Below are 27,202 nucleotides of genomic sequence, written 5' to 3'. Positions count from 1 at the left end.
GAAAACCGAACAGAATATATACTTATCGTAAGGAAACTGCTAACACAATCTTGGAGGCGTGGTAAGTACAAAATTGGCAGAGCAGGCCAGTGGGCTGAACACCCAGGGAAGAGTCACAGCTGAGTTCAAAGGCTGTCCGTTGGCAGAATTCCTTTTTGCTTGGAGAAGGTCAGTCTTTGTTCTATGAAGGCCTTCAACTGATTAGATGAGGCCCACCCACAGTACAGAGGACAATGGGCTTTAGCCCAGGAGTCCATTGATTTAAATGTCAATCTCATCCAAAAAGCACTTTCACAGAAATATCCAGAATAATGTTTAACTAAATACCTGGGCACCACAGCCCAGCTCAGTTTTCACATAAACTTTAACCATCACAACAGGGTAACAGTGGCTGTTACAATGTATACATGGCTGAATCACTCGTTCTGTATTTGTCATTGTTCTAAACAATTACGTGAATTAACTCACTCAGTTGTCAGGACAATCTGCGTGCATGCGCGCACGTGTGCATGTGTATTATTACCCAGCTCACAGAGAAAAAGACAGATCAGAGAGGTTGAACAACTTTCTGGAGGCAGAGAGCCGGGACTTGAACCCACCCGACTCCAGAGTTCTCATACCTCCAGCCCACATTCTCAAACCTCAGTGCCCGCCCTTCCCTCCATCACACCGAGGCCCCCGCACTCCTGACAGCAAGGGCACAGGAGCAACATACATCCCACGCATCAGCCTTTGTCGGGAGAAGCTGGCCCCCCAGCCCCTGCCAGAAAGACCAGCGATCTAAGTAACAAGCATTCATGAGGGTGTCTGCAGAGAGAAGCCCACCGCCACCTCAGTGTCACATTCGTGGAACCAGGACCACCTCCAGCACCTCCCCCCAGGTGACGGCCCCCGCCTCTCCCCGCAGCCATGAGGAACTTGGAAGGAAGCAGAACTACGCCCTGTCCCAGCAGCATGCCCACCAGACTGCAGGCCGCAGTGTACAACCACGGTGCTTGGGGGACAGCCCCACAGGGGACCCATGCCAGCTGTTCTCGGCGAAGGACCAGGAGCCTTAAAAACTATCCTCTGAAGTCACCCCTTATCGGTCCCCTGCCCCCTGCGATCCAGTGCAATGTCCCCCAATTCAATCCAATTCTGAGTGTCCCCCAGCTGGCTGTGTCGAAGAACGGGCTGCCTGGGGGCTAGTCCCCACCGAGCCACCTCTGTGCCAGGAAGGGAAGGTTCTATGGGGCCATCCTCAGCCTGGGCTGGATGGGAACCCAAGGCTAGTTCTTGGGGCTGGGAGGAGGTGGGAGCAGTCTCCTCAGGCCTGTTCTACCATAGCTGGTGGGGACCGAGCTCCTGCACGAAGCCCTGGGCCCACACAGGCGGGGAGCCGTGAGCCAACAGCAAGCTGAGTTGGCATGAAGGCCCCGCCAGGGTTTTATGAAACCACAGCCCAAACGGGAGGGCCCACCAAATCCTGTGCCTTGACAGAGAGCCTCTGCTAGCCCCCCAAGCCCACACAAACACCAGAGACTGCCAGGAGTCACATGGGCCTCCGGAGAACACAGGCGCCCTGGACAAAGGCACAGGGGTGTCTAAGGCACCAGATCAGGCCCAGGTACCCGCTGGCCCAGGTGGGCATGGGCCAACCACTGGGGAGGAAGGTGGGCAGCCCAGAGCAGGGAGGGTCAGGCAAGCTGGTGCCCCCATGCCCTGCAGCCACCCTGGGTCATAGCTAATCCTGGAGCCCCGGAGGAGCCAAGGCCAAGACCAGGAGTCTCTGTGGATGCTCAGGTTCACCAAGGGGCCCAGAGCTGCCCCCTGGTCCCTAAGGGATCCTGGAAGGCACTCTACTGCCATTCCCCAGGTGCCCGAGCCACTGGGCCACAGTGCAGAGAAAGAAGACAGGCAGAGAACCTGGCAGATAGTATCTCCAGGACAGCCGTGAGAGAAGGGGCGGCAGCCCCGTTCCCCTCCAGCAGGTCTCAAATCAGAGCTGGCAACTGCCCCTGAGGGGTGTGGGACAGGCCAAGATAAAGCCCAGTCAGGGCAAGGGGGCAGTCTCGGCCCTGGAGAGGGGGCCATCCCATGGGGAGCAGGTCGAAGGGGCTGGAGCGGGGCGAGGGCTCTAAGGTGGGTTGTCCGGACAGACCGGTGGACAGACAGCAGAGGCACCAGGTGGGGCTCACTGCATGTAGGCGTAGCGCCAGTCCCCCAGGGGCTCGTGGGTCTCCTTGATGACCTGGGGTGACGTCCACCGCAGCACGTAGTGAGGCCCCCCTGGCTTGTCATTGGTTCCTGTGGAAAAAATAGCTCTGCTTGCCTCCGAAAAGATACGGCAGCCCCGGGCAGAAGGGAAAGCGAGTGGGTACAGCTGACCGACTAACCGGGCACCAGCAATGGCAATGAGCACCTCAACAGAAACTAGACGTGTCCATGAGGCCAGGGCTCCTGAGCGCGGCCTGGTGAGGCAGGACCCACGCTCCCCGGGGCCGTGCGCTCTGCCTGCAAGGGGGTGTCTGGGAGCACCATGGAGAACGCGCTCCACTGGGAGCCGGGAGCCCTGGGTCTGGCCCTGGCTCTGCACCAAGGCAGCTGGGACCTATCGTGAGCCACCGCCCCACTCTGAACCTCAGTTTCCCTGTTTGTAAACAGAACAGACTTGCACAGAAGTGACCTGGAGCACAGTGGTAAAAGGCATGGGTCCTGGAACCAAAATGCCAGCTCTGCCACTTCCCAGCCAGGGGCCCCTGAGCAAGTCACTTCACCTCCTGGTGCCTCAGTTTACCCCTCTGTCAAATGGGAAGAACTACCTTCCTTAGCTCCAGCCCACAGTGTTGGTTATTACTCTTAACACTCCTGATGTGAGGGCTGAAGAGTCTCCTGACAGAACTTGCCCCCGCTTTGCAGAGGAGGGACCCACTCACCAGAGGCTCGGGCCCCCCCAAAGGGCTGCTGGCCCACCACCGAGCCAGTGGACTTGTCGTTGATGTAGAAGTTGCCGGCTGTGTTCCTCAGCAATGTTGTGGCCTCCTGAACAACATCCCTGCACGGCAGGGCAGTGGTCAGAGGGGAGCCGGCTCGCCTGCCACCCCCCCCCCGCCGCCCCAGGTCTGACCACCACCAACCAGCCCAGCCTGCAGTGGCTCCCTGCTGATGGGGACCAGCCCAGCCCATACCAGCTGCCCAGCTGACGGGATCTGGCCACGGGGCTCTAGACCCCTCGGGCAGGGTCTGAGAGCCTCTGAGCCCCCCTGTTCTGGGAAGTGGTTAGTACACCTCCCTCGAAGGGCTGCCGCAGGAGGTGAACGGGCAGGAGAGGGTCCTGCTGCGGGCACTCAGGGAGTGGCCCATCCTGGTCCCATTTTCCTGTCCCTTCCTCTGCCCCGGGGAGCTGGAGGAACCCCCCAAGACCCTCCCCCCCGCCCCAAGGTCCCAATCTCATCTCCATGCTCTCAGAGGCAGACAGGGCAGCAGCTAGTGCACGGAGGAAGTTTCCGTGGCCAAAATGGGACCCCAGAATGTGCATCTCAGTAAAGAGCCCGTGTCCCCATGCTTGGGAGGCCCGCCTGCTTGCCGGCTGGGGCTGAAGTGAGGGGAAGGGACGGCATTAGGACTAGGATCCGCATCCAGGAGGATGGTCGGATGGTCGCGGGATGGGATGGGGCAGGACACCAGGCCAAGAGCAGAAGGGTGGTGGCCACTCACTTATCCTGGGCGAACACTGCCCCCGTGAGGCCGTAGCTGGTGGTGCTGTCGACCAGCCGCAGCGTCTCCTTGTACTCTTCATCCGGGTAGACGTAGACGGTCAGCACAGGCCCAAAGATCTCCTGACACAGAAGCCCAGGGTCAGACCCACCCTGGACCTGAGCCCCAAGGTCTCCCAGTCCCCCTTCTCTGGTCTCCACCTCTCCCCCGTCTCCCCGGCCTCGGGCCACAGCTCAGCACCTGTAAGAAGGGCCAGGTGCCTCCTGCTGCTGGGCTCCCTCCGGAGAGCAACACACTGGTTCCTGCCCCGCCGACCCCATCCCAACCTGGCAGGAGGTCCCAGGATACTTTCTCCGCGCCAACCAAACCCACACCCTGGCAGTACGCGGCACAGGAACAGTCCGGCAATATCACTGTCCTCTGGGCCACCCCTGCACTGCCATCCTGGGCAAGTGCTTTCAGCCCTCGGAGCCTCAGTTTCTCATCTATAAAAAGGGTATAACACTTCTTCTCTCAGTCCAGGGCCCAGCTGTGGCCGGCCCAGAGTTAAGATGGGGACTGTGGCCTCGGTGGCCACGGGCCGTGGAAGTGCTAGGATGCCACCATGCTCCGCAATGTCAAAGACAGAGCCCTGGATTTGGGGTCAGGAGGCTGGAAAGCCAGGCCTGGCTCTGCTCTCACTCGGAGGGAGACACTCCCTTTCCAGAACCTCACACTCCAGCTGTGGATCTGGGTAGCACCACAAGCGGGAAGCCACATACAAGAATCCCACGTGCACTGGACTCAGGGAGAGACTGTGGTCTGTGCCCCCAGCTGCCCGCCCCACTCACTTCCTTCATGATGGGCTCCTGAGGGTCCTGGCTCTCAACGATGCAGGGCTCCACGAAGTAGCCCACGGAGTCGTCACACTTGCCCCCGGCCAGGATGCTGAGGCTGGGGGAGGAGCGGGCGTGTTCCAGCCATTTCTTGATGCGGCTGAAGGACTGAGGTAGGGGGGAGAAAGGGAGGTCACAGACTGGCTGGGAGACCATGCCCAGCAGCAGGGCCCCCAACACGCTCACCCCAGCACGTCTGTCCCTGAAGGGCCCAAATTCTGGCATGGGGGGATGGGGAGAGGGCTAAGCCAGGGTCCGGCCGAGGCATGGCAAAAACAAGGGCAGACAAGCATGCGTGTCTGTGTGTGTGTGTGGACCACAATTACACTTATAGAAACACAACACACACAAAAATGTACACATGGGCATGTGCATGGCCACAAGCCTTCATGCTGAAGTACCTGTGTATGGGCACGCCTGTGTTACACACACACGTATGAATGCAGACGACGTCCATCTATACACATATGGATACATGTGAACACACGTGTACATGTATGTAGTGTATCATGTATGTGGGTTTGTCTGCTCCTGCCGCTGACCCAGGTGCCTGCCTATGCACCGAGCCCATCCGTGTTCGTGGGCACACACGCACACAAGTATGTGGGCACAGGCTGCGGCCCCACAGGCCTGTCTGAGCACACGTGTGGACCCGCACTCAGCAGGGGCTGGCCGAGCCTGGCCGCAGGGCGCGCAGGGAGCAAGCTGTCTGCTTACGGATGTTTCTGCAGGTTTCAAAGCTTGGGGTTGGGGTGTCCGTGTGGCCATTGGACTGCCTTGCCTGAGGCAGTGGGGCTGGGTGACCCCTTATCAAGGCCCCCACATCTCCTCCTCCCTCTCCCACCCGGGCCAGGCTCTGCCCCCTCAGAACACCTGCTTCTTGCCCGTACCTTGGCGTCGATCACGGCTGAGAAGAAGGTCCCAAAATCCTCTGCTGGCTGGAGGAGGGGAGGCCCCAGAGGAGCTCGAGTGAGTCAGAGTGAGTCACCATAGGCCCGAGACAAAGGGAGCCCCTTCCCCGTGCACCCCAGCCCTGCCTCCCCACCCCCCCACCAGCATCCAATCCCATCAACCTCCCACTGGGCTGCAGCAGGGAGGACGCCACTCACATCGCCCACTTTGATCCTGCCGTGCTCCTCCAGCAGCCGCCCTTTGATCTGCGGCCACAGCGACCTGGGCACGTAGAGGCGGGAGCAGGCGGAGCACTTCTGGCCGCCGTACTCGAAGGCCGAGCGCAGGGTCCCGCTCACCACGCTGTCCACATCGGCAGAGCGGTGCACGAAGTGGAAGTTCTTCCCGCCACACTCTGCAGGGGAGAGGGGTGTGAGGGGAGCCGGCTCCCCGGCTGGCCCGCCATACCACCTGTGCACAGGTGTGCGCAGCCCCAACCCCAGGTCACAGCTGGACAGCACCCCGGAAGCGGGAGAGCAAGACCCATCTCCCACCCCACGGCTGGGGAAACCAAGGCTGGGGCAGGGACGTGCCCACCATCAAGGCAGAAGGACCAGGATCCGAGCCCCGCAGGAACCAATCCATTCCCAGAAGCACACACAGCTTTCTCGGCACCTTCCCAACCCCCAGGCCGGTGAGAGGAGAGGGCAGGGCTCCTCCACTCCACACTGGCTTCCAGGGCTGGTCCCTCTTCCCTACTCATGGGAGCTAACCGACCCCCCCCCATTTTCTCAGCCCCTGGGCCCTGGTTCCTCCCTCCCTGAAACACCAATGACCAGCAGCTCCCAGTCACAAAGCACTAATCACCTGCCAAGCTCTGTTCAAAACACTTCCTGCTTTGTCTCAGGAAAGCCTCACACCAACCATCTTATCCCCATTTTAAAGACAAAAAAACTGAGTGCCTGGCTGGCTCAGTTGGAAGAGCACGAAACTCTTGATCTCTGGGTCATGAGGTCGAGCCCCATGTTGGGCGCAGAAATAACTTAAATAAAAACTGGGTGGCTCAGTGGGTCAAGCCTCTGCCTTCAGTCCAGGTCATGACCCCAGGGTCCTGGGATCCAGCCCCGCATCAGGCTCTCTGATCAGCAGGGAGCCCGCTTCCCCCTCTCTCTCTGCCTGCCTCTCTGCCTACCTGTGATCTCTGTCAAATAAATCAACAAAATCTTAAAAACAAAACAAAACAAAACTGAGACACAGAGAGATTAAGTCTGGAGGCTGGGAGGTGGCAGAGAAGTGGTGGTCTCCCTTCCTCGGGGCACAGCAGGAAGGGGGCAGGGAACAGAAATCCAGACCCAGCGCACTGTTCCCACCTTGTGAAGGGTGGATTGGGGTGGATATGCCACCCCCATCAGAGGCCCACCAGCTCAGGAGTGGGCTCAGTTTCCCCGTGGGCCCCACTTCATCCATTGGAGCAGGAATACTGAACCACCAGCCCCTGCTCTGTGGCTGCTGTGCTATGGGACCCTGGACAGCCCTTTCTCAGGGGCTCAGCCCTTTCCCCCCAAAAATCCTGGTCCATGGGAGCCTCCACAAAAATGGGGTTCTGTTAGCCAGAGAGTTTGGGAAACATGTATCAGTCCTGACTCCTAAAGAAACATCATACCTTTAAAAGCATTAAAGGCTCTGAGAAGTCCTGCAGAGAAGGACTCTGTTTTGCTTCAACACAGAAATGTCCTCAACCATGTGGGTGTTTCTTTGTGGGAACATTCATAGTATTGCTGTAAGCTCCAGCCATGCAGAGCTCTCGGGCCCCTGTCCTGCTGGCCCCCTGCCTCCCTATGCCACCTACACTGGCCTCATTCCCACCCCCTGGCCTCCACACCAGCAGGTCCCTCTGCCTCGATCTCAGTAAGTAGCGGCTGCCAGATGCATGTAGCCATTTACATTCATGCTAATTTAAATGAAGCAGAACAAGCCGTTCACTTCCTTGGTCATACCAGGCACCTGTCAAGTGCTCGATAGGCACCCGTGGGCCCCTCCCAGACCGCACGGACACAGTACTTTCCCATCACCATACAAAGCTCTACCGCGTGGCGCCAGGGCCCGCAACAGCTTGGCCTCCCCAGATCTTTGTGAGGCTGGCTTCCTCTCTTGGTCCAGGTCTCAGCTCAAAGCCTCCTTCCTTGAGGAGGACCACCCCTCTGGCCACCGCACCCAGCCCCAGGGACTCTGCACACTCCCTCTCTCTCCGTGGATTCTGCCCATCACTGTGTGCCCACTATCTGCCTGCTGGCACAGAACACGAGCTCCTGAAAGCTGGCTCTGCGTCTCTTGCCCTCACGGCACCCCTGGTGTCCAGAGTGCCTACGTAGCTGCTTAGCATTTCATCTGCTGAACGACAAATGAATGAACTACACATTCGAGGGCACAGGCCCCAGGATCCAGCAGAGCTGAGGCTCCACCCCTAAGGCCCCTCCCTGCTCAGCTCCTCCAGGGCTGCCTCCCCCCCCCCCAACTGTGGAGGCATCACGTCTTCCTCTTTCATGAGTCAGGGAGGGGTGCCCAGGAGCCACAGGGAGGGCACCGGGGAGAGGGACTCTCACCTCCGGCCAGGCGTGGGAAAGTGCGGAACCGGTCCAGGTTCTGGGCCACCTGCTTCCACAGGTGTTTGAAGGTGCTGAAAGCAGAGGACAGGGCAAGGATTAGGAAGTGAGGCTCAGGCCCCTGGGACAGTGAGGGTCCTGGGGAGTGGGGAGAAGGCCCTACTAGAGGAAGGGGCCCCAAAGCCCAGCAGGTGGGGGCAGGGCTCAGAGCGAGGGTTGGACAAGGGAACGGAGTAGGCAGGGGCAGCTGGAGACAGACTACATTCGGGGCCCGTGGGGAGGGAGCAAAGGTAGGCTTGGTGGCAAGATGAGGCCGACAAGGCCAAGGGCCCCGATTCCAACACGCATGGCCATGGGACCTCGCACTCATCACTCGACCTCAAACGGCGCCGCTCCTCGGGGAACTGGAGAGAACGTTCCCACCTGGCAGAGCTGCTCTGCAGCGGCTCCAGTGGGAGTCAAGTGCCTCGGTTAGTGCCAGACACGCTGCAGGTGCCCGGCGGGGGACAGACATGGCCACAGAGAGTGGCGCCCCCAGCCCAGCGCCCCGGCTCCAGAGGCCAAACCAAGGAGGGTCCCGGGAGATGGAGCACAGGCCCCCACCTCCTCCCCAAGCTCCAAGTGTGACCAACCTCAGCACCACAAAACAATAAAAATGCTAATCACCAGGCAGCCTGCGACACAGTAGCTAATACTAATTTATGACTTTCCTACCTTTACGCCCGCTGCTCATCAGAGCATGGCAAATGGGGGCCAGGCCTGCTCCGCCCGCTAACAGGCAGGGACCCATGGGGCTCACGCTGGCAGAGGGGGCCTTTTTGGAAAACGGTCCTCCTCAGCAATTTTAATGCTGCCATCACGCCCGGCAAAGCCTGGGAAGGGGGGTAGGAGGGCCTGAGGCCGGGCAAGGGAGACAAAGCCACGGCAGGTGTCCCCAGGGTCACCAGGAAGGACCCCCTTGTGCAGACCCTGACATCTCCACTCAGATGACCCTTGGGCACCTCCCCACACTCAAAGTGACCAGCATGGGACTTGTCATGTCCACCCACGCCTTCCAGAAGCCCCTCCGCCCAGCCCCTGGACTTTCCCACGGACCCCCATCCATCCACTGACCCAATCCCATGGATCCACAATCGCATCTCCCTGCCACCTGCTCACCTGAACCCAATCCCACCGTCTCTACCCTGTTTCAGTCCTCTGCTGTCCCCTCCTGGACAGGGATGGCCTCCTCACTGGTGTCCTGCTCTGGCCACTGGGGACTTAGGCACAAAGAAGCCAAAACGATCATCTGGGACAGAGGCTACAAAGGCAGGGCCCCAGCGGGGCCAGACTAGAAAGAAAATGACCATGTATGCAGAGGCCCTGGGCCTGCTGAGGCTGGCAGGGATCGGAGGGCACTAAACCCCTACCTCCAGCCAGGGGTGCCCCAGGGACACGCAGGCCCAGACGGGCAGGTTCTCAAAAGCAGCCCGAAATCTCAAAAAGATTCCTGCATGAAACCGTCCCAACTGTACAAGGTTGGTCCATCTCAGTTAGGGGTCAAGAGTAGACAAGGCCACTTGCCAGGTCCAACTGGAGAGCTACTACCACCTGCAGACTCTGCTTGCAAAGAAGCTGCTTCATGAACACCCTCGGTGAAAACCTTCCGTGGCTCCCAATCACCTTCGGGATAAGGTCTAGACACCTCTGCAGGTTCACAGGGCCTTACAGCCATGGGACTCAACCCTCCGAGAATCAGGACTTGCCCACGTGTTCACCAGACGTATATACCTGCTTGTTACCGAATAAACGACTGAACTGTTCTCCTGCACACACGCTTCCCAAGGCCTCGGCACTGCACACTCCAGCCCCATGGAACCACCACCGGCTCCCCGAGCCAGGGAGCTTTAGCCTTGGGGTCTTGCACGTGCTGGTCCCTCACCCACAGCACTCTCCCTACCCCCTCTTTGGCTTGGCTATCACCTCTGCCTACATGCCACCTCCTCCAAGAAGCCTTCCTGCTTCCTCCAATTCATTCCAAGCTCCCTTGTGCCCTTCCCAGTGACAGAGGCGGCATCAAAATCGGCACCACCAAACTCCTGTAGGCTGTTTCCAGCCCATGAAGTTCTTCCTCTTTGATCATTCACTGGAACTTCACAATCACCCTGCGAGGTAGGGACCATGTTCCTCTTGAACAGGTCAAGAAATGAAGGCTCAGAGAGGTGAAGTGGGTCACCCAAGGCCACACAGCGAGTCCATAGGTATGATCTGTGCCTGACCTCTGGCTCCCCGATCGCCTGGTGAACGTCCCCATGCCCCCGGCCCACCGTGCCCCGGGGACTTACGGCACGCTGCCCGTGAAGTTGATACCGCAGAGGTGCTCCGAGCTGGTGACCGTGTCGCCAAACGTGGGCCCGTCAGCTGGCACAAACTGGATGATGTTGGGGGGCAGGCCCGCCTCCCGGAGGATGCGGTAGACGGCATAGCTGGCCAGCATGGCGGTGTCGCTGGGCTTCCACAGGACCACATTGCCCTGCCCGGGAGGCACGGCAATGACACAAAAAGCAGGGGTCACCACCCAGCTGCCCCTCCATTCTGAAGCATGGCTATCCCTCAAGTGGAGCCACCAGGCCCTTCGGTAGGCCAGGATGTCCCCACGGTTCCAGGTGTCGGGCACGGTGTTCCAAACACCCTACCCCCACTGTTCCCTCACTCTGGCCAAGGTCCCCTTCTTCCGGAAGCCTGTACCGATGGATCCTGCCAGCACCCCTCCGGCAGGTCTGTTCTGGGTGTTTCCACGTCGCTGGGCGCTCACTGGGCGTGGCAGGCAAGTGCTCACAGAGCTGTCTCTGCCCATGTCCTGGCTAAGGATACAGGGGCACCTGGGTGTGTGCATGTGTCTCTATGCACAGATGCATAGGACGAGGACAGCCCTGGGCAGGAGCAGCCTCGAGACCAGCCAGCTACCCCTTGTGGGGCCCAGGCCGCTGCCACCTGCCAGCCCTCCTCCTTTGCCCCACGAGCCACCCAGACCCTCCAAGAACATGACCGCATCACCCCCCACTTCGGTAGGGGTTCATGAAGGCGACGGCCACCTTCTCCCTGACAAGGCCAGGGGAGCCAGGGACTTGGAAGCTAAGACCGAATCTTTACCGTGTGGTCATTTCCTAGACTTGACAGGTCACTTGTAGGGCACACAGTGGAAAGGGATCTGCCATCACCGTCAACCTTCCCCGAAGCCCGTACCAGGCCAGACATGTCCCACGTGTGTGTCCCACACATGTTCCCCACAACCCTGTACTCTGGGCTCTCCTACTAGATTTCTACTTTAAGGAGGAAAAAAACCACCTCAGCAAAGTTCGGGGGCTTGCCTGGGGATTCCCCAGCATGGGGCAGAGCTGGGATCCAAATCAGTCTTGGACCCCAAAGCCTTTCCAGGGGCCCGCACGGCTTCCGCCTTCTGGGCATCTCCCCATAGCCAGGGCTGGGCCACTGCTGTCTGCGGAGGCAGGGAGGAGAGCTGCCCGCCCGCCCAGCGCCATCTCACCATCCAGGTCATCATCTCACCATCAAGGCCGGCGCCCCTGCCAGGTTGCCGCCGATCGCAGTGAAGTTAAAGGGGGAGATGGCCGCCACGAAGCCCTGGGGGAGGGGGAGGTGGTGAGGCTAAGCTCTTGGCTTCCTCCAGCAGGTTTCTGCCCGCCCCACCGCCTGTGGGTACCTCCAGGCCCCGGTACACGACGCTGTTGGTGCTGGGCGGCACGCTGAGGGGCTGCTGGCCCTCTAGCTCCATGGCAAACTTGGCATTGAACCGGAAGAAGTCGATGAGCTCGGCCGCCGCGTCGATCTCTGCCTGGATCACCGTCTTCCCCTGCGTGCAGGACCGCCAGAGGGTCAGCGGCGACCGACGTGCCTCCCGTCACCCCTTTTCCAACACTGACTGTGTGCCCACGGTGCTGGTGGCTCTGTTCCCCCCAGGGGAGCAGGTGCCCTCACTGGGAGCACTTGGAACAAGCAGCAGGAGGCCCAACAGCGGCCAACATTTCCTTCGCTGCCCGTTCCTCCCGACAGATAGGAGGGTCCAGGGGGGACCTCTGGGCTGCAAGAGCGGGGCTTCTCCGTATCAGGGCAGCCCCTCCTTGGCACACGGTCACTGTCAACAGCCACCGTGTTCGGGACCTGCAGCCACAGCAGCTAAGACGCCCTGCCCGGCTCTGTGAGGCCACCACGCTTCCGGGAAGCTCCTGAGACTTTAGTCCAATAAGACACCTTAATCTGGCTGCAGAGTGTGTGTGGCTCACCGGGGACACTGCGGAGCCCACAGCCACCGCAGGGGCTGCTGAGAACCAGAAGACAGACCCCTAGCCGGCAAGGAGCTGTCATACCACCTCCGTGCAGCAGAGGGGGCTCTCAGCCCAGGCCGGGGGTGGGGGTGGGGGTGGGGGCGCGGTGAGGGGGAGCTGGCCAGGACAGGGCAACCCAAGAGCCTAAGGCTTCCTCCTGGGGACAGCAATATTAACCCTCTCCTCTCCAGGCTCCCTTCCCCACTTGGAGCTGCTGGTGCCTCTCCCTGGCTCCCCGTGCGCGCAGTCCAAAAACATCCCTCAGGACCTATGACTTCAGGAAGACTTGCTGTGAGCCCGGGAAGAGGGAGAGCGGCTAACTCCATTTCTTCCCCCAAAAAGCTTGTAAAGAGGTGATACACACACAGGGACTCACTGTACCCAACAGGACCTGAGCTATAACGGACAAACAGCGCGCTATGGGAGCGCAGAGGCAGGACGAATCCTTTTGGAGATGCTGTCCAGGCGGGAGCTCGAAGGGAAGAGTTCACAGGACAGAGAAGAGAGGGAGCACGCCAGGCAGGGCCGCGGGGGAGAGGCAGGAAGAAGGCATGCCTGGGGTCCAGGATCTTGCTAAATCCAGACTGGTGACCTCATGGGCAGAGCAGCCGGCAAGCTGGACACGGGCCGGAAACAGAGGGCCCTGCGCACAGGACTTGGACATGACTGTCACGGACAGAGAGACCCTGGCGGTTTGTGAGCCTCTGCTAGAGGTGTCAGAAAGGCCCCTCGGAGGGCTGCGGAGGGCTGCGGAGGGCTGCAGAACACTGACTAAGCCTAGAGGCCGGCACGGGGTCTCGGGACATCTCTCGGTCTCCAGCACAGAGCTCGTCCCGGCACCCAAAGCAGCCCAGCTCAAAGCTACTGTATTGGATGGAAGGTGACCACAGCCTCCCACCCCACCCCGACTATGCCCACGGGCACCTCACCTGTCCCACCATGGTCTTGGCAAGGACCTCTGCCCGGCACGGCCCACTGAGCATGTCTGCCGCCTTCAGGAAGATCTGGGCCCGGTCTGCAATGGGCTTCAGGTCCCACTCTTTCCTGGCGGCCAACGCAGCCTCAATGGCCTTGTTGAGTACACCCTAATGAAGAGGAACAGGTTCAGGGCTGTCTCCCACAGCAGGAAGGGCCCCAGGGGAACGGGCAAGGGAGACTGGAGGTCACCCTCCACCCAGGGACCCGTGGCTCCCTTAGCCTCAGTGCTCCCCCCCCACCCCACATACACAGTAGCAAACACAGTGTCCCACCTGCCCAACCCAGAGCCCACCCCAGGCTCTGGGCCTTTCCTGCGGCCATCTGGAGGTCTGAGGGACCTGCCAGGAAGGTCTGCATGCCAGGGACTTGGCAGCAAGTCCCCCAGCTGATAAGCTAGCTCTGCTTTCTCTTGTGGTCTCATTAGGGCCTCACTTTCTTCCCAGGGCCCCCAAGCCCACCAGCCAGAGCCTCCAGCCCTCAAGGTCAGGTGGACAGAACCATAGCCTGAGACTTCCAACCTGACACCAGCATGCCCTCACTGCCCCCATGAGGCCAGCTCCTAGACACCCTGCCACAGGGTACCCCAACCCCTCTCGCTGCCCCCCATGATGCGGATCCTCTGCCTTCCCATCCTTGGTGTTTCCAATGTCCCTGACTCAGCCTTGCAGAAGCTACTCCCCTTGGAAACCGGGCTGCCCTCACGGCCATAGGCATGTCGGAGGATGTCAGCCCTGGCCCACGCAGCTCTCATCTGGCTCTAATGAACCCCCGGCAGGCCCGGGCTGTGAAAGACTCCACCCACCACGGCCAGAGAGGGAAGCAGACACTGAAGCCCGCCTCCATGCCAGCAGCCAGGAAGGCAACAGAGGGCCAGCAGCCCAACCCGAAGTCGCCAGGGCCTTACCTTGTCTGCATAGCAGAACTTGGCCACCTTGTGTCCATGGTTGAAGGGCTGCCAGATGAGAGGAGAGCGAGGTCACTGCCCAACCGGGAGATGCCAGGACAGGTGGGGACGGGGCCGGGCACAGAGCTCACCTTCCAGGCAACAGTTCTCAGCACCCTCGCCCTCTCCCCTCCAATCCCCACATCCGTCTCTCTGACTAAGGGTTACAGAGCACCTGCGGTTCGGTGGGTAAGTCCATCCCTGCTCTGGAAGGTTCACAGTCCTGGAGAAAGGCATGGGCTACACGGTCTTTCTGGGAAACTGTGGACTTTGTGGCCAGACAGACACGGGTTCACATCCAGCTCTGCCACCTACTAGCTGGAGGCCGGAGTAAAGTGAGTTCCCCTTTCCACGTCTCCCCCTGTGGGAAATGGGGACACTCCCCCTCTCCCCCACCTCACAGCATGGGGAGTGGGGCCAAGTGGGTTCACAGGTGAAAACGCCGCCAGAGCGGGTGTGGCTCGCGGCTGGGGCTCAGGTGTGGGCGCTGTTCCCCCGCGAGGCCCCACATGATGCGTGGGAGTTGAGACCTGCTCAGGATTTCTGCCGTCCCCCCAGAATGCCTGGGGGACAGGCCAACCGCTTCTCTAGCCCCTGACCCGAGACTCAGATATACTCACTGAAAAGACCCTCCACAAACATTTACAAACAGAACCCAAGAGCCAGACTTTAGCGTGAGCAACAAGACAGGGAGAAATTTCCCTTCTTTCCACCACACTTTAACACTTTTGCCACCCAGCAGTCTGCCAACGGGCTGTTTGCGGCCTTCCTTTCTAACACGGCAGCCACAAGCCATGTGCCTACTGACGTTTCAACCCTATTCCTCAGCCACACCTGCCACATTCCATGGGCTGGACAGCCACGCATGGCCCGTGGCCGTGGTAGTGGGACAGCATGCAGATACTGGTCATTGGAACTGCAGAAAGTTCTATTGGGCAGTGCTGGTCTAGGGTTCAGGACGAAGTGGCCTTTTGCCCCTCATTCCAACCACAAGCAGAGTCACCTGTATCCTGTCCACACCCGAGTCTGGCTTGTGATGCTCAGGGCCTGAGGCGGCAGCTCGGACCCCGGCCCTTTGACCCAGCACGTCCCCGTGGACCGCAGCTCCCCGACGCCAGCAGCCACGTGCCAGCCCATGCCTCCCACTGCCTCCCATGCCTGGGCTCCCCCAGTTCCCACGTGGGAACCACAGGTCAGTGAGGCACCACAGGCCATGAGAATGGAAGTCCCCGCCCAGAGGGTTATCGAAATCCTAGCTGGCAGGTGGCACAGCGCTGAGGGGCCGGGTGACCTGCATGATCCGGGGCTGTGCTCCCAGGGCTCCGGGTGTCGTGCCCTCTGGTCGCTGACCCAGCAGTGGGCGCTCTGGCCTGCACGGAATGACAGTGTGCAAAAGGCATCCTCTGGGCATGAGCTGAGACTCAGGCAGTGTTCGTCCTTCTGACACCCTCGGGAGCAATTTCTCTCCAGGTCCCCTACAGGGAAGGGCTGTACTTCTCCCAGGGTGCAGCTGGAATTTATTTCGAGAACACTCTGACTAGTGTAAGTGACGTGCTGGCTTCCCTGCGGTCACCAGGAGGCATCGAGGCCAAGTCCAGGCTGTCTCCTGCACCCAGAGCTCCACGGTTCTCGTTCCGTGACCAGGAGGCCACAGCGAGATGACCCCACTACACTGTGAATTACTATCCCGCTTCCAAATCCTCCCCAGAAAACGCACCAGAATCAACACCAATGGGGTGTGGTTCTGGAGAACCAGGAATTATCATTCCTATTCCAGATCTAACTGTGCTGCCCTAGCTAGGTCATTTAGTGTCTCTGAGCCTGTCCCTTGATCTCCAACATGGGCAGCTAACTCCCTGCTCTTCCTCCCTCAAAGAGAAGTGGCAAGGACCGAGAGAGGAGCCCCTGCAGATGGGCAGGACCTCTCAGATGTGTCTGTAGAAGGAGTGTGGCTCCAGCTGGAGGGCTTCTAGGAGGAGGCAACGCCTGGCCGGACAACCGGCCCACGCACTAGGTGCTCGCCTCAGAGGAGCTTATCTTCCCCGAGAGCAGCAGTTCCAAAACAGAGGGAAGGGTTTTGGAGACTGCCGATTCTCTGGAAGGATTATCTTCAATTCTGCCATTCTGCCCTTTCTCCCTACCCTCTAGGTGGCCAATGGGTCCACCTTTCTAAAGAGACGACAAAGCCGGTGGCCATCACTGTTCTAACTCCCTCCTGACTGGTGTGAAGTTGGCATCTTTCATGACAAGACCCCCAAGACTACTTTTGGAAGTTTTATACTGGCGCAGAGAATTCAAAATCAGGGAACGGACTATAAACTCTGAGGGCAGAGTCCCATGTGATCTGCTGCCCGAGAGACAGGACCCCAGGTTCGGGGAGAAACTGAGCCCCGCCGCCCACAGGACTCACCGACACCTGGTACCGCACGTCTGACGTCCACACCTCTTCGTCCCCCACCACACATGGAATGGCTTCCGTCCGGCCCTTCAGGTCCTTCAAGGCCTGCAGAGGGGACAACTGGGGGTTGGGTATTTCCTCCCCGCTCTGTGCCCCACCTAAAAACCCCGGGACAGAGCCTGCAAACACAGATCCCCCGGCAGGAACAGAAATACTGAGGGGCCGGGCTCTGAGGCCAGAGAGCATCTGCCCTGCTCAGGGGGGCAGCAGGACTCGACCCCCCTCCACCGTCACTTCCTGTCCTGCTGGAGGGGAGGCCAGTGCTGCCAGAGCCTCGCATTATAAACAGAAGAGAAAACCCCGCATCTGAAACATACATGTCATCTCACAATTTTTAAAATGCTGGCAATTAACGGGACAATGTTTGTAAGCAGAAAACAAACGTCTGTGGGCTTACCACCCCTAACCTGGAGGGAGCCCCAAAAGTGGTCCGGACCACAAAGTGGCCCGGCTTGCCACCCCCCTCCCCTCCTGCTGCCTCCAGCCTCTCCCGTCCTCCAGACGCACGGCCATCCCTGATCTGGTCTCCTTCCAAGGCTGGAGGCAGGCACATCAGGGGGTGAGGGCTGTAGGCACAGAGAGGCATCCTGGGGGCGCTGCTGGAGGTTGTCCTCACGCCACCCCCTACTCCCACTGGGTGCCCCTGCCCCCACCGGCCATTACCTTTTGTAGCGTATCTCGCTCAGGGCTGCCCCGCGTGAATGCCAAGACTGGCTCGTTGGCCACCTTCAGGGAGGACGACGTGTGCTTCCACCACAGCCTGGGGTCCAAGGGCAGGGAACAGAGACAGACAGGTCAGTGGTGGCCGCCACCAGACCCAGAACCTCTATCTCCAGTGGAGGTGGAGGATGTTCTGGGTTGGCCCAGAATCCTGAAATCCAGAGCAAATATAGAACTGGGGGGCAAGAACTAGCCCTGGAGTCCAAAATCCAAGTTCCAGGCCCAGACCTGCCCCTGTGCGTCCTCGGGCACATGAGACCTGCCTCCTCTGGGCCGGTTTCTGTATCTACTAAGTGAGAACCATCCTACAAACCCACAAGGCCGTTTGAAGCTTAAGTTCAGTCAACATAAAACTACTTCTAAGTGTTTTGTACATGGAGAGACGGTGGCCTCTCCCGTTCCTTCCCCACAATGCAGCCCTTATCCCAACGGGCCCCAAGCGACTGCCTTCTCTGGGCTGAAAAGGCAGCCTGTTCCAGAGCTCAGCTCATCTGAATGGGACCCAGCTGGGATTCCCTTGGCGCCAAGAGCTGAGCTCCCGGTGGGCAGGAACATCCAAGATATGGGCCAGGACCTTGGAGGAGTGCCCTGAGCTCAGCTCGCAGCCATGGGGAGGGTGGCTGTCGGGGTTCAGGGTCTGATGCCACGGTCCTGAGTTGCAAGAACTCGTCATCCCGGAGACCTTGTTCGGTCTTGAACCTTAGGACCTCACTGACGGGTGGGTCCTCCAGGCCTCTGTGTCACTTGGGCAGTGAGTGCTGGGGGGCACTTTTTATTCCTTCTCCCTGGGAAGGGGTCTGGAGGCTCACGGACCCAGTCTGGAAGGCCTGGAGAAGGACAAGAAAGCAGGGGCCATCAGGACTGGTCCTTCATTCATTCTAGAAGGTTACTGGGTATCTGCTATGCCTGACGCTGCTGTAGACAAGGGGGACAGAGCAGTGAGCATGACAGCAAGGCCTCGGGCCGCCTGGGCTGTAGAATTTCTTTCCCCTCCGTGCCCCGGGCTTCAAAGAATGAATGAGGAGGTGGACCGGCAGTGGTGGCAGAAAAGCAAGGTTAATGACACGATAGCAAAGAGATGGCACAGAGCTCCCGAGGAGGGAAGGGACTGAGAGGGTGACCACCAGTTTTTACCAGCCTGCCGGCAGGGTGGCCATTTTAATATCATTAACACCCCCTGAGCCTATCATCCAATCAGTTTCTTGTCCTCTACCTATCACGGGTGGGAAAGGACGGAGAGCCACCTCAGGGTGGTGTAAAATCCTTTTAAGGGTAGTTTCCTCCTAGGGTGGGAGGGCCCCTCAGTTCCTACCTGCCTTTCTTCCAACTATCCTTCATCCCAAGCAGCTGACCTCCAGTGCGGACCACCGCAAAGAAATAGAACACAGTGAGGACAGGGGGTGAGAGAACAAGTAAGGGGAAGGGCAGGGCTGCTCCAGCCAAGGTGATCGGGGAGGGCCTCTCAGGGGAGGTGTCCTCTCGGAGCACCATCTAGGATCTGAGAACTGGGAAGAGCATTCCAGGCACAAAGGAGAGCAAGTACAAAGGCCCAGAGCAGGAAGCGTGACAGGAAGCACTGAGAGGTCCCTGGGCGGTCCAGGAGGGAAGGGGGCAGGGCCGGGTTGCCCAAGATTTTGCCTAACGGCTCTAAGTGAGGTAGGCCTTCTCCCTCCCCCACCACCCCACCTCCCAGGCAGCACCCACCCCACCCCAGGAGGCCGGTCACATTCCTCAGGCCCCACCCATCCCCTAACCAAGGCTAGAAATGTGGGGCTAGGCCAGCCTCCCACCAGCCCTTCCCTTGGGTAACTCTCAAGAGCCAGGGAGACAATCACACAAAGCTACAAGTTTATCCCGTAAATTCAAGTCCACACCGACAACCACCCCCCCCCCCCCCCCCCCCGCCCAACCTAGAGTCCGGGAAGAACAGAGCCTCCACACCAGTCAGGAAAGCGGGAGTGGCATGTACCCCCAGGGGCCCTCTGGAAGTGTCCAGCAGCAGCACACCACCAGCAAGCAGTCAATCAGCTATAGCCAGGAGGGGGCCCGCTGAGGAGGAGTGTGGGCTGGGAGCCTGGACCCCGCTCACAGGGCATACAGAAAGCCCAGCTCCATTATCAGACAGCTATGGGACCAAAACCCCCACGGGCTCCGAGACGAGACATCAGTCTACTATGAGAAACTCAGCAGGTCTCAGATTGCCCACCTGAAAAGTGGGGGCAGTCCGTGTGCCCTTCAGGGGCACTGTGAGGTTAAAAGTGCTCGCCTTTCCTCACCCCTCGGGCTCTGTACTTCTAAGAAAACTGTCTTCTTCGATGTGTCTCACAGATGTATACATATATATGTATACGTATGTGTACATACACACACCCAGAACGTTACCGCACCAGGCCAGGTGTTCAAGGGCAAAATGGTTCTCAGACACCCCCCCAGGTCACAACAATCGGGCCGGCCTGGGCACTCACCAGACAGTGCTGGAATAAACTTAGCACCGCATTCCACCCAGCCTAAAATGCAGCAGCTGCCATGGAACCCCGTTCCCTTCCAGGCAGTGTCAGAAGCAGAAATCCTGCAGGCCTCTCTCTACCTTCCCTAGGGCCGAGGCCCACTGTGACCACAGGATCATCACACTCCCCACTGGCTTCCCCTCTGCCTGGAAAGTCTCCAAGCCCCAGCCCAGCTGCTCATCAGTCCGAATGTGGGGAACAGAATTCAGAGATGAGCCTGAGTCAAATCTGAAGCCAAAAATAACCCGAGGACACCTGACAAAACCAACACCCCCCCCCCCCATCTTTTGTTGGATGAGCATGGATGAGCATGAGCACTCTTCCCTTGGCTCTGGAGAGGCAGAGAAGAATCACTCACAGAACCTGGAGCCTCTGCGAGGGTCTGCTTGAGGCCCTTCCAGGCAGGATTCATTCCTTACTCACGTGCACACATTCATCGCACATCTCAAGGGCACGGAGACAGCTTGGATACCACCAGTGAAACCTGCCTACTCAGTGGCTTCTCTTCTCTACTCCAACAAAAAAAGTGGAATCCTTCCTGAGGCCTCCAGGCCTATTTCCCATCACCCCTCCCCCCTGCCCACTTCCGTCTGCCGCGATCCGGCCACAGGGGTCTTTCTGGAGTCCCCTCCTCTGGGGACGCCACCCTCTGGCACCTGGATGGGCCATGTATCAGGTCATCTCAGAGCCCACGCTCTGGTCACAGCACCACCAACAGTGCTCTGCCTGTCCGTGGCTCCTGCCAGGCCGTCAGCCACCACCCCCAACCCCGACCCCACCGCTCATCCACCGACACCCCACCTGGCCCTCAGGAGCACTGGAGAAATACCTTTTAAAACAAAGAACACCCTGAAAAACCTTTTATCAGACTCATCAAGAAAAAATAAAAAAGAGGGGGCAGATAAAGAGAAAAACAACGAACACCCAAAGTGTTATTGGAACAACACCAGGCCCCCGGGACTGGACTCCCAGGCCAGTGCTCTTCTGCTGACACCTGAGGCTGGAGGCAGTTCGCGAGTGACCTGGGGTCCGGGTGAACGAGCGCCAAGGAGGAGGAGAAAGGAAACTACCCTTGCTTCATTCAGCTTCCAGACTTTCCCAGCTGTTATCTGGGACCTGATAAGGCCCATACTCCTTATCGTCGAGATAAGGGGCGGTGAGCAGAGAGAAAGTGCGGGGCCCAGGCAGAACCAGGCCAAGCTTTATTGCCCCAGAACTTTATTGCCCCAGAAATATCAGGGAATACGTATTAAGTGCTTACAACAGGACTGGCAAGACACCAAGTGATTATCTCCTGAATCCAGCTCCGAATGCATGAGAAAGAGGCCTGGATTACCATTACTATTACTATTACCATTACTATTACAGATGAGAAAACCGACTTCCGGGATACTGATGCTCGCACATGGCTCCAGGGCACGGCTCCCCGCCCCGCAGAGCAACATCTGAACCCAGGGGTTCCTCTCTCACACGGCAGAAGCACCTGCCACCTGTCAGAGACCCAAGCAGCGGGGCCGAGGGGACGGGCTCGTCCTCCTCTCCACCCAGCTCGTGTCTCCTCCCTCCCAACATTTCCCAGCTTACGAGAGAGGAGGGCGGAGGTTTGCTGTTCATGGGCGCTGTCTACTCTGTGCCAGGAAAGGAAAGGTGGGGGCAGGGTAGGAAACCCCCAAGATGGGCAGCTGTCTGCCCCCCCCCGGGGGGGTGAGCAGGGTCTACCCCAACAGAAAGGGTTCTGCCTCGGCATCATTAGTGAGGACAATGGGAAGGCACCGAGGGCACCTGAGCTCCACACCTGCCTCCATCATCCCTGTGCTGGCTGGGACCCTCGTGTCTGAATCTTCCTGGTCCAAGGTGATCACTCGGGACAGCCCATGGCTGGGGAGAGGGATCAAAACAATACTCAGAGCAACACTGTTGGGGCACCTGCGTGGCTCTGTCCATTAAGCAACTGCCTTGGGCTCAGGTCATGACCATAGGGTCCTGGGATCGAACCCCAAGGGCTCTCTGCTCAGCAGGGAGCCTGCTTCTCCCTCTCCCTCTGCTCCCCCTGCTTGTGCTTTCCCCCTCTGTCCAATAAAGGAGTAAAATTAAAGAAAAAGAAAAAGCATCATTGTCCAGGAGCAGATACTCTTCAAAGTGGTTTGTGTGTATGAACTCATCTCCTCTCAAGGCAATCCTAGGAGACGGCTACTACTGTCTTCACCACCTGGAAAAATGAGACAGGAGGGAGGCTGAAGAGCCTGCCCAGGGCCACAGAGCTGCTAAGAGGTGGGCCAGAATCCACCCCCACGCTGTCCTCTGGGCCATTCCAACAGCAAGCATCCAGGAACTACAATGTGCCAGGCCAGGGGAGGGTACCAGAGGCAGGTGCTCAGGGAGCACCAGGGACAACTGCAGCCCAAGTGGGGATTCCATCAACCTCTGAAGCCAGTATTAGGATCACTTCGTGCCACTTGTTACGTAATGAGCACCTGTCACACCATCTCTAAACCTTCTACTCCAAGGCGGATGGGATTCTCCCCATTATACAGACAGGACAATGAAGGGCCAAAGGAGAGCCACACCACCAAGGCCACAAAGCGCTGGGTATGGGCTCACCAAGGGGGCAGGGGAGAACATTCCAGCGGACCACTGCCTGGTCTCTGCTAGGAGGACTGAGAGCAGAGTTTATGTCCAGGAAGCAATGGGATGGGCCGGCCCCCTGCCCAGCACAGCCTGTGCCCATTCCAGGGGACATGTGTTGGGGAGTTCTGAAATGCTGCAAACTAAGCAGGTAGGTGGGCTGTGAGGAGTGACCCAGGATTCTTGCAGGGGACAGGACGGTAGCCAATTCCAGCCCACCCACCCCCTGAAGGTGGGGGGACCCCTGGCACCCAGCAGCATCTGGTACAAAAGTAATAGAGAAAAATTCACGATTGGTACAAACCTACGATGTGCCTAGGCTACTTCTTTTACTTATTAAATTTATACGTAAATATAAATATGTATCTTGGTTCTTTCCAACAAGAATTTGCAGAGACATAACTGAGGATAACCCCCTGATAAAGTCGATGAAATAGAGAAAAAACCAGGTCAGGGCCCAAGGAGACAGGAGGCAGTCAACTGGGGGCCTGGTGTTTACTAGCTTAAAGCGTTAGACAAGTTTTTCTTAATTTTCAAGGGCTATAGTTGTTTCATCCGCGAAATGGGGAATAGTAATGCCTATAAAACTATAAAACTATCACAGGCTGCTAAGAAGCTCAGTAAAATAATCCACTTCATTAAAAGGTACGAGGCCACGGAGATAGTAAAATGGACAAGTCTATGAAAGAAAAGTAAACTACAAAAAAGTGTTTGCAGATGAGTCCACCACTATACTGTTGGGTTTTTTTTTTTAAGCGTATATATTTGTGGAAAGTTAAAAGGATGTTAATCGAAGTGAGGACAGTGGTTACCTCCATGTGGTGAGATTCTAGGTCATTTTCATGTTTTTTGCTTTATCTGCACTTTTTCCAATGGACACACGTTAATTAAATAAAAAGAAAATGCATGGGGGTGCCTGGGTGGCTCACTCGGTTAAGCACCAAACTCTTGATCTCAGCATTGTGAGATCAAGCCCCGCACTGGGCACGGAGCCTGCTTGGGATTCTCTCACCCCCTCCCCACCAATCATGCATGTGCACCTGCATTCTCTCTCTAAATAAATAAATCTTAAAAAAAAAAAAAAAGGCGGGGGGTGGAATGCATGATTAAGAGTATTTTTAGGGGTGCCTGGGTAGCTCAGGCTAGGTGAAGTGTCCAACTCTTGATTTCAGCCTAGGTCATGATCTCAGGGCCATAAGGTGGAGCCTGCTTAAGGTTCTCACTTCCTGGGACGCCTGGGCGGCACAGTCAGTTAAGCTTTTTGGCTCAGGTCATGATCCCCGGGCTAATAAATAAAATCTTAAAAAAAAAAAATTCTCTCTCCCTCTGTATCTCCCCCACCCCTTTAATAAATAAATAAATAAAATTTGGGGGCAAAAGATACTTTTTTTTTTAAGATTTTATTTGACAGAGACAGGGTGAGAGAACATAAGCAGGGGGAGCAGGAGAGGGAGAAAGCAGGCTTCCCGCTGAGCAGGGAGCCCCATACAGGGGCTCAAGCCCAGGACCCCGGGATCATGACCTGAAGGACGGCAGATGTTTAATGAATGAGCCACCCAGGCGCCACCCCCTCCCCCGCAAAAAAAAAGGTGTTTTTAAAAAAATCAGTTGAGATTCCTGGCACTTCAGGCAAAAAGGGAAACACTATGAACATCATCACCCACACCAGGTTCCTCAAAAGAGGTGATTTTCCTCAGCATTAGTTCTATGAGCAGGACACGGAGAGATACTATTAAACATGTTCTAAAGCTGTTTCTCCACAAATGGCCCAGGAGCATCTTAAATATTAGTTGAATAAACAAATAAATGGCCCAACATCAGACCTGTTTTTCTAGAACAATGGCTGTCTGCTAGGAGCAATTTTGGCCTCGGAGACGTTGGGCAGTGTCTGACATTCCTATATGGATGGTCCCAACTGTGGAGTGCTCATGGAGACTCGTGGGCAGAGGCCAGGAAAGCTGCCGAACATTCTCCAAGGCCCAGGACAGCCCCTAACACACAGGGTTACCCAGCTCAAAATGTTAACAGTGCCAAGGTTGAGAAACCCTGTCTCGGGCTCTGGGCCAGCTGCTCTATCGAAAGAGGTAACCTGAGCCTTCAGATTGGGTTGCAAAATGCTTTAGCTCCACTCCCAAGGCTCTGTAATTAAGAGCACAAACCCGGAGCCTGACTGCGATTTTAGCTCTGCATTGGTCTTAACTGGCAGATCAGTTTCCCATCTGTAAAAATAAGGATAATACAGTGCTTACCAGCACACTGCCAGGTCTATGGTTCTTGATCACTTGATAGATGTTACTGCTATCGCAAGCTTTTTTTTTTTTTTCCTAGAATATGGATTGCTTTCTACCAGGTATTAAAGGGTTTTCATGGCTAAGCCCTCTCCCCCCCACCATTAAATGGAAAGCTCTCCGGAAGTCCCCATCCACGTGTAAGTCCCCTGGGTACCCCTCTTTTCCAGGGTTTAGCACATGGCACAGGGTAGGTGCTCAGTAAATACTTATGGTTTTCCTCCCCCATGGTCGGGGGTGGGGGCGGAGGGTGGTGTCCGAGTCCAGGGAGAAGCTTGTAAAAGAGATTGCACTGAAGGTGCTGCAAGTGTGGCCTCCAACCTTGGCTTGGGAGAGAAGTCCTTCTCCCCCATGGGCTCTTCCTGTGCCCTTACCTATCAAGCCCCCACCCACAAAGGACACCCAGAAGTGTTGAAACTGACCCATGTCCAGGGCGCGCCCTCTCCACCCCCACCATCATCCCTTGGGAAACTGATTAACTCAGAAAAGGCACAGCTCAGCAGGGAGACAGAGTTGGTCACAGTCCTAGGGGTCAGGCAAACAAAACTCAAACTGGGGGCAGGGGCTACCCAGCCCTGAAAGAGAGGCCCACAGAAATACCTGCCTGTCAGACTGAGCCTCTCTGGGACAGGGTCTGTGTCCTGCCTACCTCCCTCCACCCTCCACCTAGCGTAGAGGGAGTCTAAGAACATGTCACTGAGGGGCACCTGGGTGGCTCAGTGGGTTAAGCCTCTGCCTTCTTCAGCTCAGGTCGTGATCTCAGGGTCCTGGGATCAAGTCCCGCATCGGGCTCTCTGCTCACTGGGGACCCTGCTTCCCTCTCTCTCTCCGCCTGCCTCTCTGCCTACTTGTGATCTCTCTCTCTCTCTCTCTCTCTGTGTGTGTCAAATAAATAAATAAAATCGTAAAAAAAAGAAAGAAAGAAAGAAAGAACGCCCACCGCTTGGGCGTTTGCAGGGCTGATCTACCCCAAAACTACACCTTGGTTTCTTCACCTGTAATTCGGAATATCTCCCGCACAGCTTAAAAGGGAGTGATAAACGACTATCTGCGTAATAACAACTGGGTATTAAGTGCCAGGCACTGTTCGATGCACTTCCCGTGCAGGGTCTCTCCCTCAGCAAACACAGTGCGGCAAGCATCGAGCACCTAGCCCAGCGTCTGGCCCGTTACAAGCACTCCCTGAGTATTACTCTTCCACCTACCGGGAGGAAGGGTCCCTTTTCTGCCCAGAACTTAATTTGGAAAAGGGAGAAGAGGAAAGAGGAGTCCCGGTGGAAAGGGGACAGGAGACTCAGGGGCTCCCGGAGGTGAGTCTTGAATGCGAGACCGACGGTGGGGGACTGAGAAGCGCTGTGCAAAAAATCGAGACGCACTCTGCCGGTGGGTTCCCTGTGAGGAGGAAGACGAGCGCGAAGGAGGTGACTTTCCGAGCGTGGGAGCCAGGAGGGGTCCACCTCGCGGAGGAGACCGGGGAGCGGGTCGCAGCGGGAGGAAGGCCTGGGTGAGGGGCAGAGGGCTAGAGGAGGCGACCCTCGGCGTGGGGAGCCCTCGCGATCGCCGCGGGGATCTGGCAGGGAGGGGCCCCCAAGCACCCCCCTCCCGCCCGCCGCAGACCCTGGGCGCACTCACCCGGGTTCCCTCCAGGGGCGGGCCAGCAGGGCACGGCGGAGCGCTGGCTGGAGCGACTGCATCTCGAGCTCGCAGCGGAACCGGTCGCACACGGTGAGCCCCCGGGTTGCTCACAGACCTTGAGCCCCGGGCGCGGCCAGAAGGCGGAGCCCCGCCCGGAGCGCACGACCTTGGCGGGCGAGGGGGGGGAGCGGATCACGGGGCCGTCTTCCGCGTCGGACTCACCCGAAATGCCTCCGTGTTTCCTCTTGGTAATGCGATCACTCTGATTAGAAGGCACTGGAGACGCAAGTACGCGAACTAGGACAAGGCAGCCCAAAAGGGAAGCTTTGGCATTTACACGTTTCCCCCTCGTCTTTTATGGTATGGCCCAGCCGCCCTCCGGGGGGCGGGGAGAGGGGGGCGTGAGCCCCCTCGACCAATCAGAATGACACACCGAAGACTGTGGGCCAATCGGGTGGGCGGTCCTCCTGCAGCCTGCTCCGGGAGGGGGCGGAAAGAGCCAATGAGAGAGCCGGAATGGGACAAGTGTAAGGAGCCGCAGAAGGACGCCTGGTCGGTGAGTCAGGTGTCGTGACCATCCCGGCCTGACGGTTGGGTCTCCCGTTGGCCGGGTGGCCATCAGACTCTTGGACCCCGCGGGGCCACACCGCGGCCAGCCCCG

General features: G+C 58.1%; 1 protein-coding gene across 1 annotated transcript; it reads right to left on the bottom strand.

Moving 5' to 3' along the window:
• On the bottom strand, positions 1 to 26,673 carry ALDH4A1 (aldehyde dehydrogenase 4 family member A1). Its single transcript, XM_080802424.1, has 15 exons — positions 26,539 to 26,673; positions 17,430 to 17,526; positions 16,719 to 16,811; positions 14,270 to 14,317; positions 13,317 to 13,472; positions 11,766 to 11,915; positions 11,612 to 11,686; positions 10,390 to 10,577; positions 8,066 to 8,139; positions 5,681 to 5,877; positions 5,462 to 5,509; positions 4,527 to 4,679; positions 3,697 to 3,818; positions 2,916 to 3,034; positions 1 to 2,286 (listed from the first exon to the last, which is right to left on the bottom strand). Exons 1-15 carry the CDS (start codon positions 26,598 to 26,600, stop codon positions 2,174 to 2,176), a joined length of 1,695 nt encoding a protein of 564 aa, XP_080658550.1. The 5' UTR covers positions 26,601 to 26,673; the 3' UTR covers positions 1 to 2,173.
• Between the last annotated feature and the right edge of the window lie 529 nt (positions 26,674 to 27,202).

This window comes from Martes martes, assembly GCF_963455335.1.
Source record: "Martes martes genome assembly, chromosome: 4".
NCBI classification, from domain to species: Eukaryota; Metazoa; Chordata; class Mammalia; order Carnivora; family Mustelidae; genus Martes; species Martes martes.
Note: the sequence above shows the minus strand (reverse complement) of the source record. Positions and strands in the feature narration are given on the sequence as shown.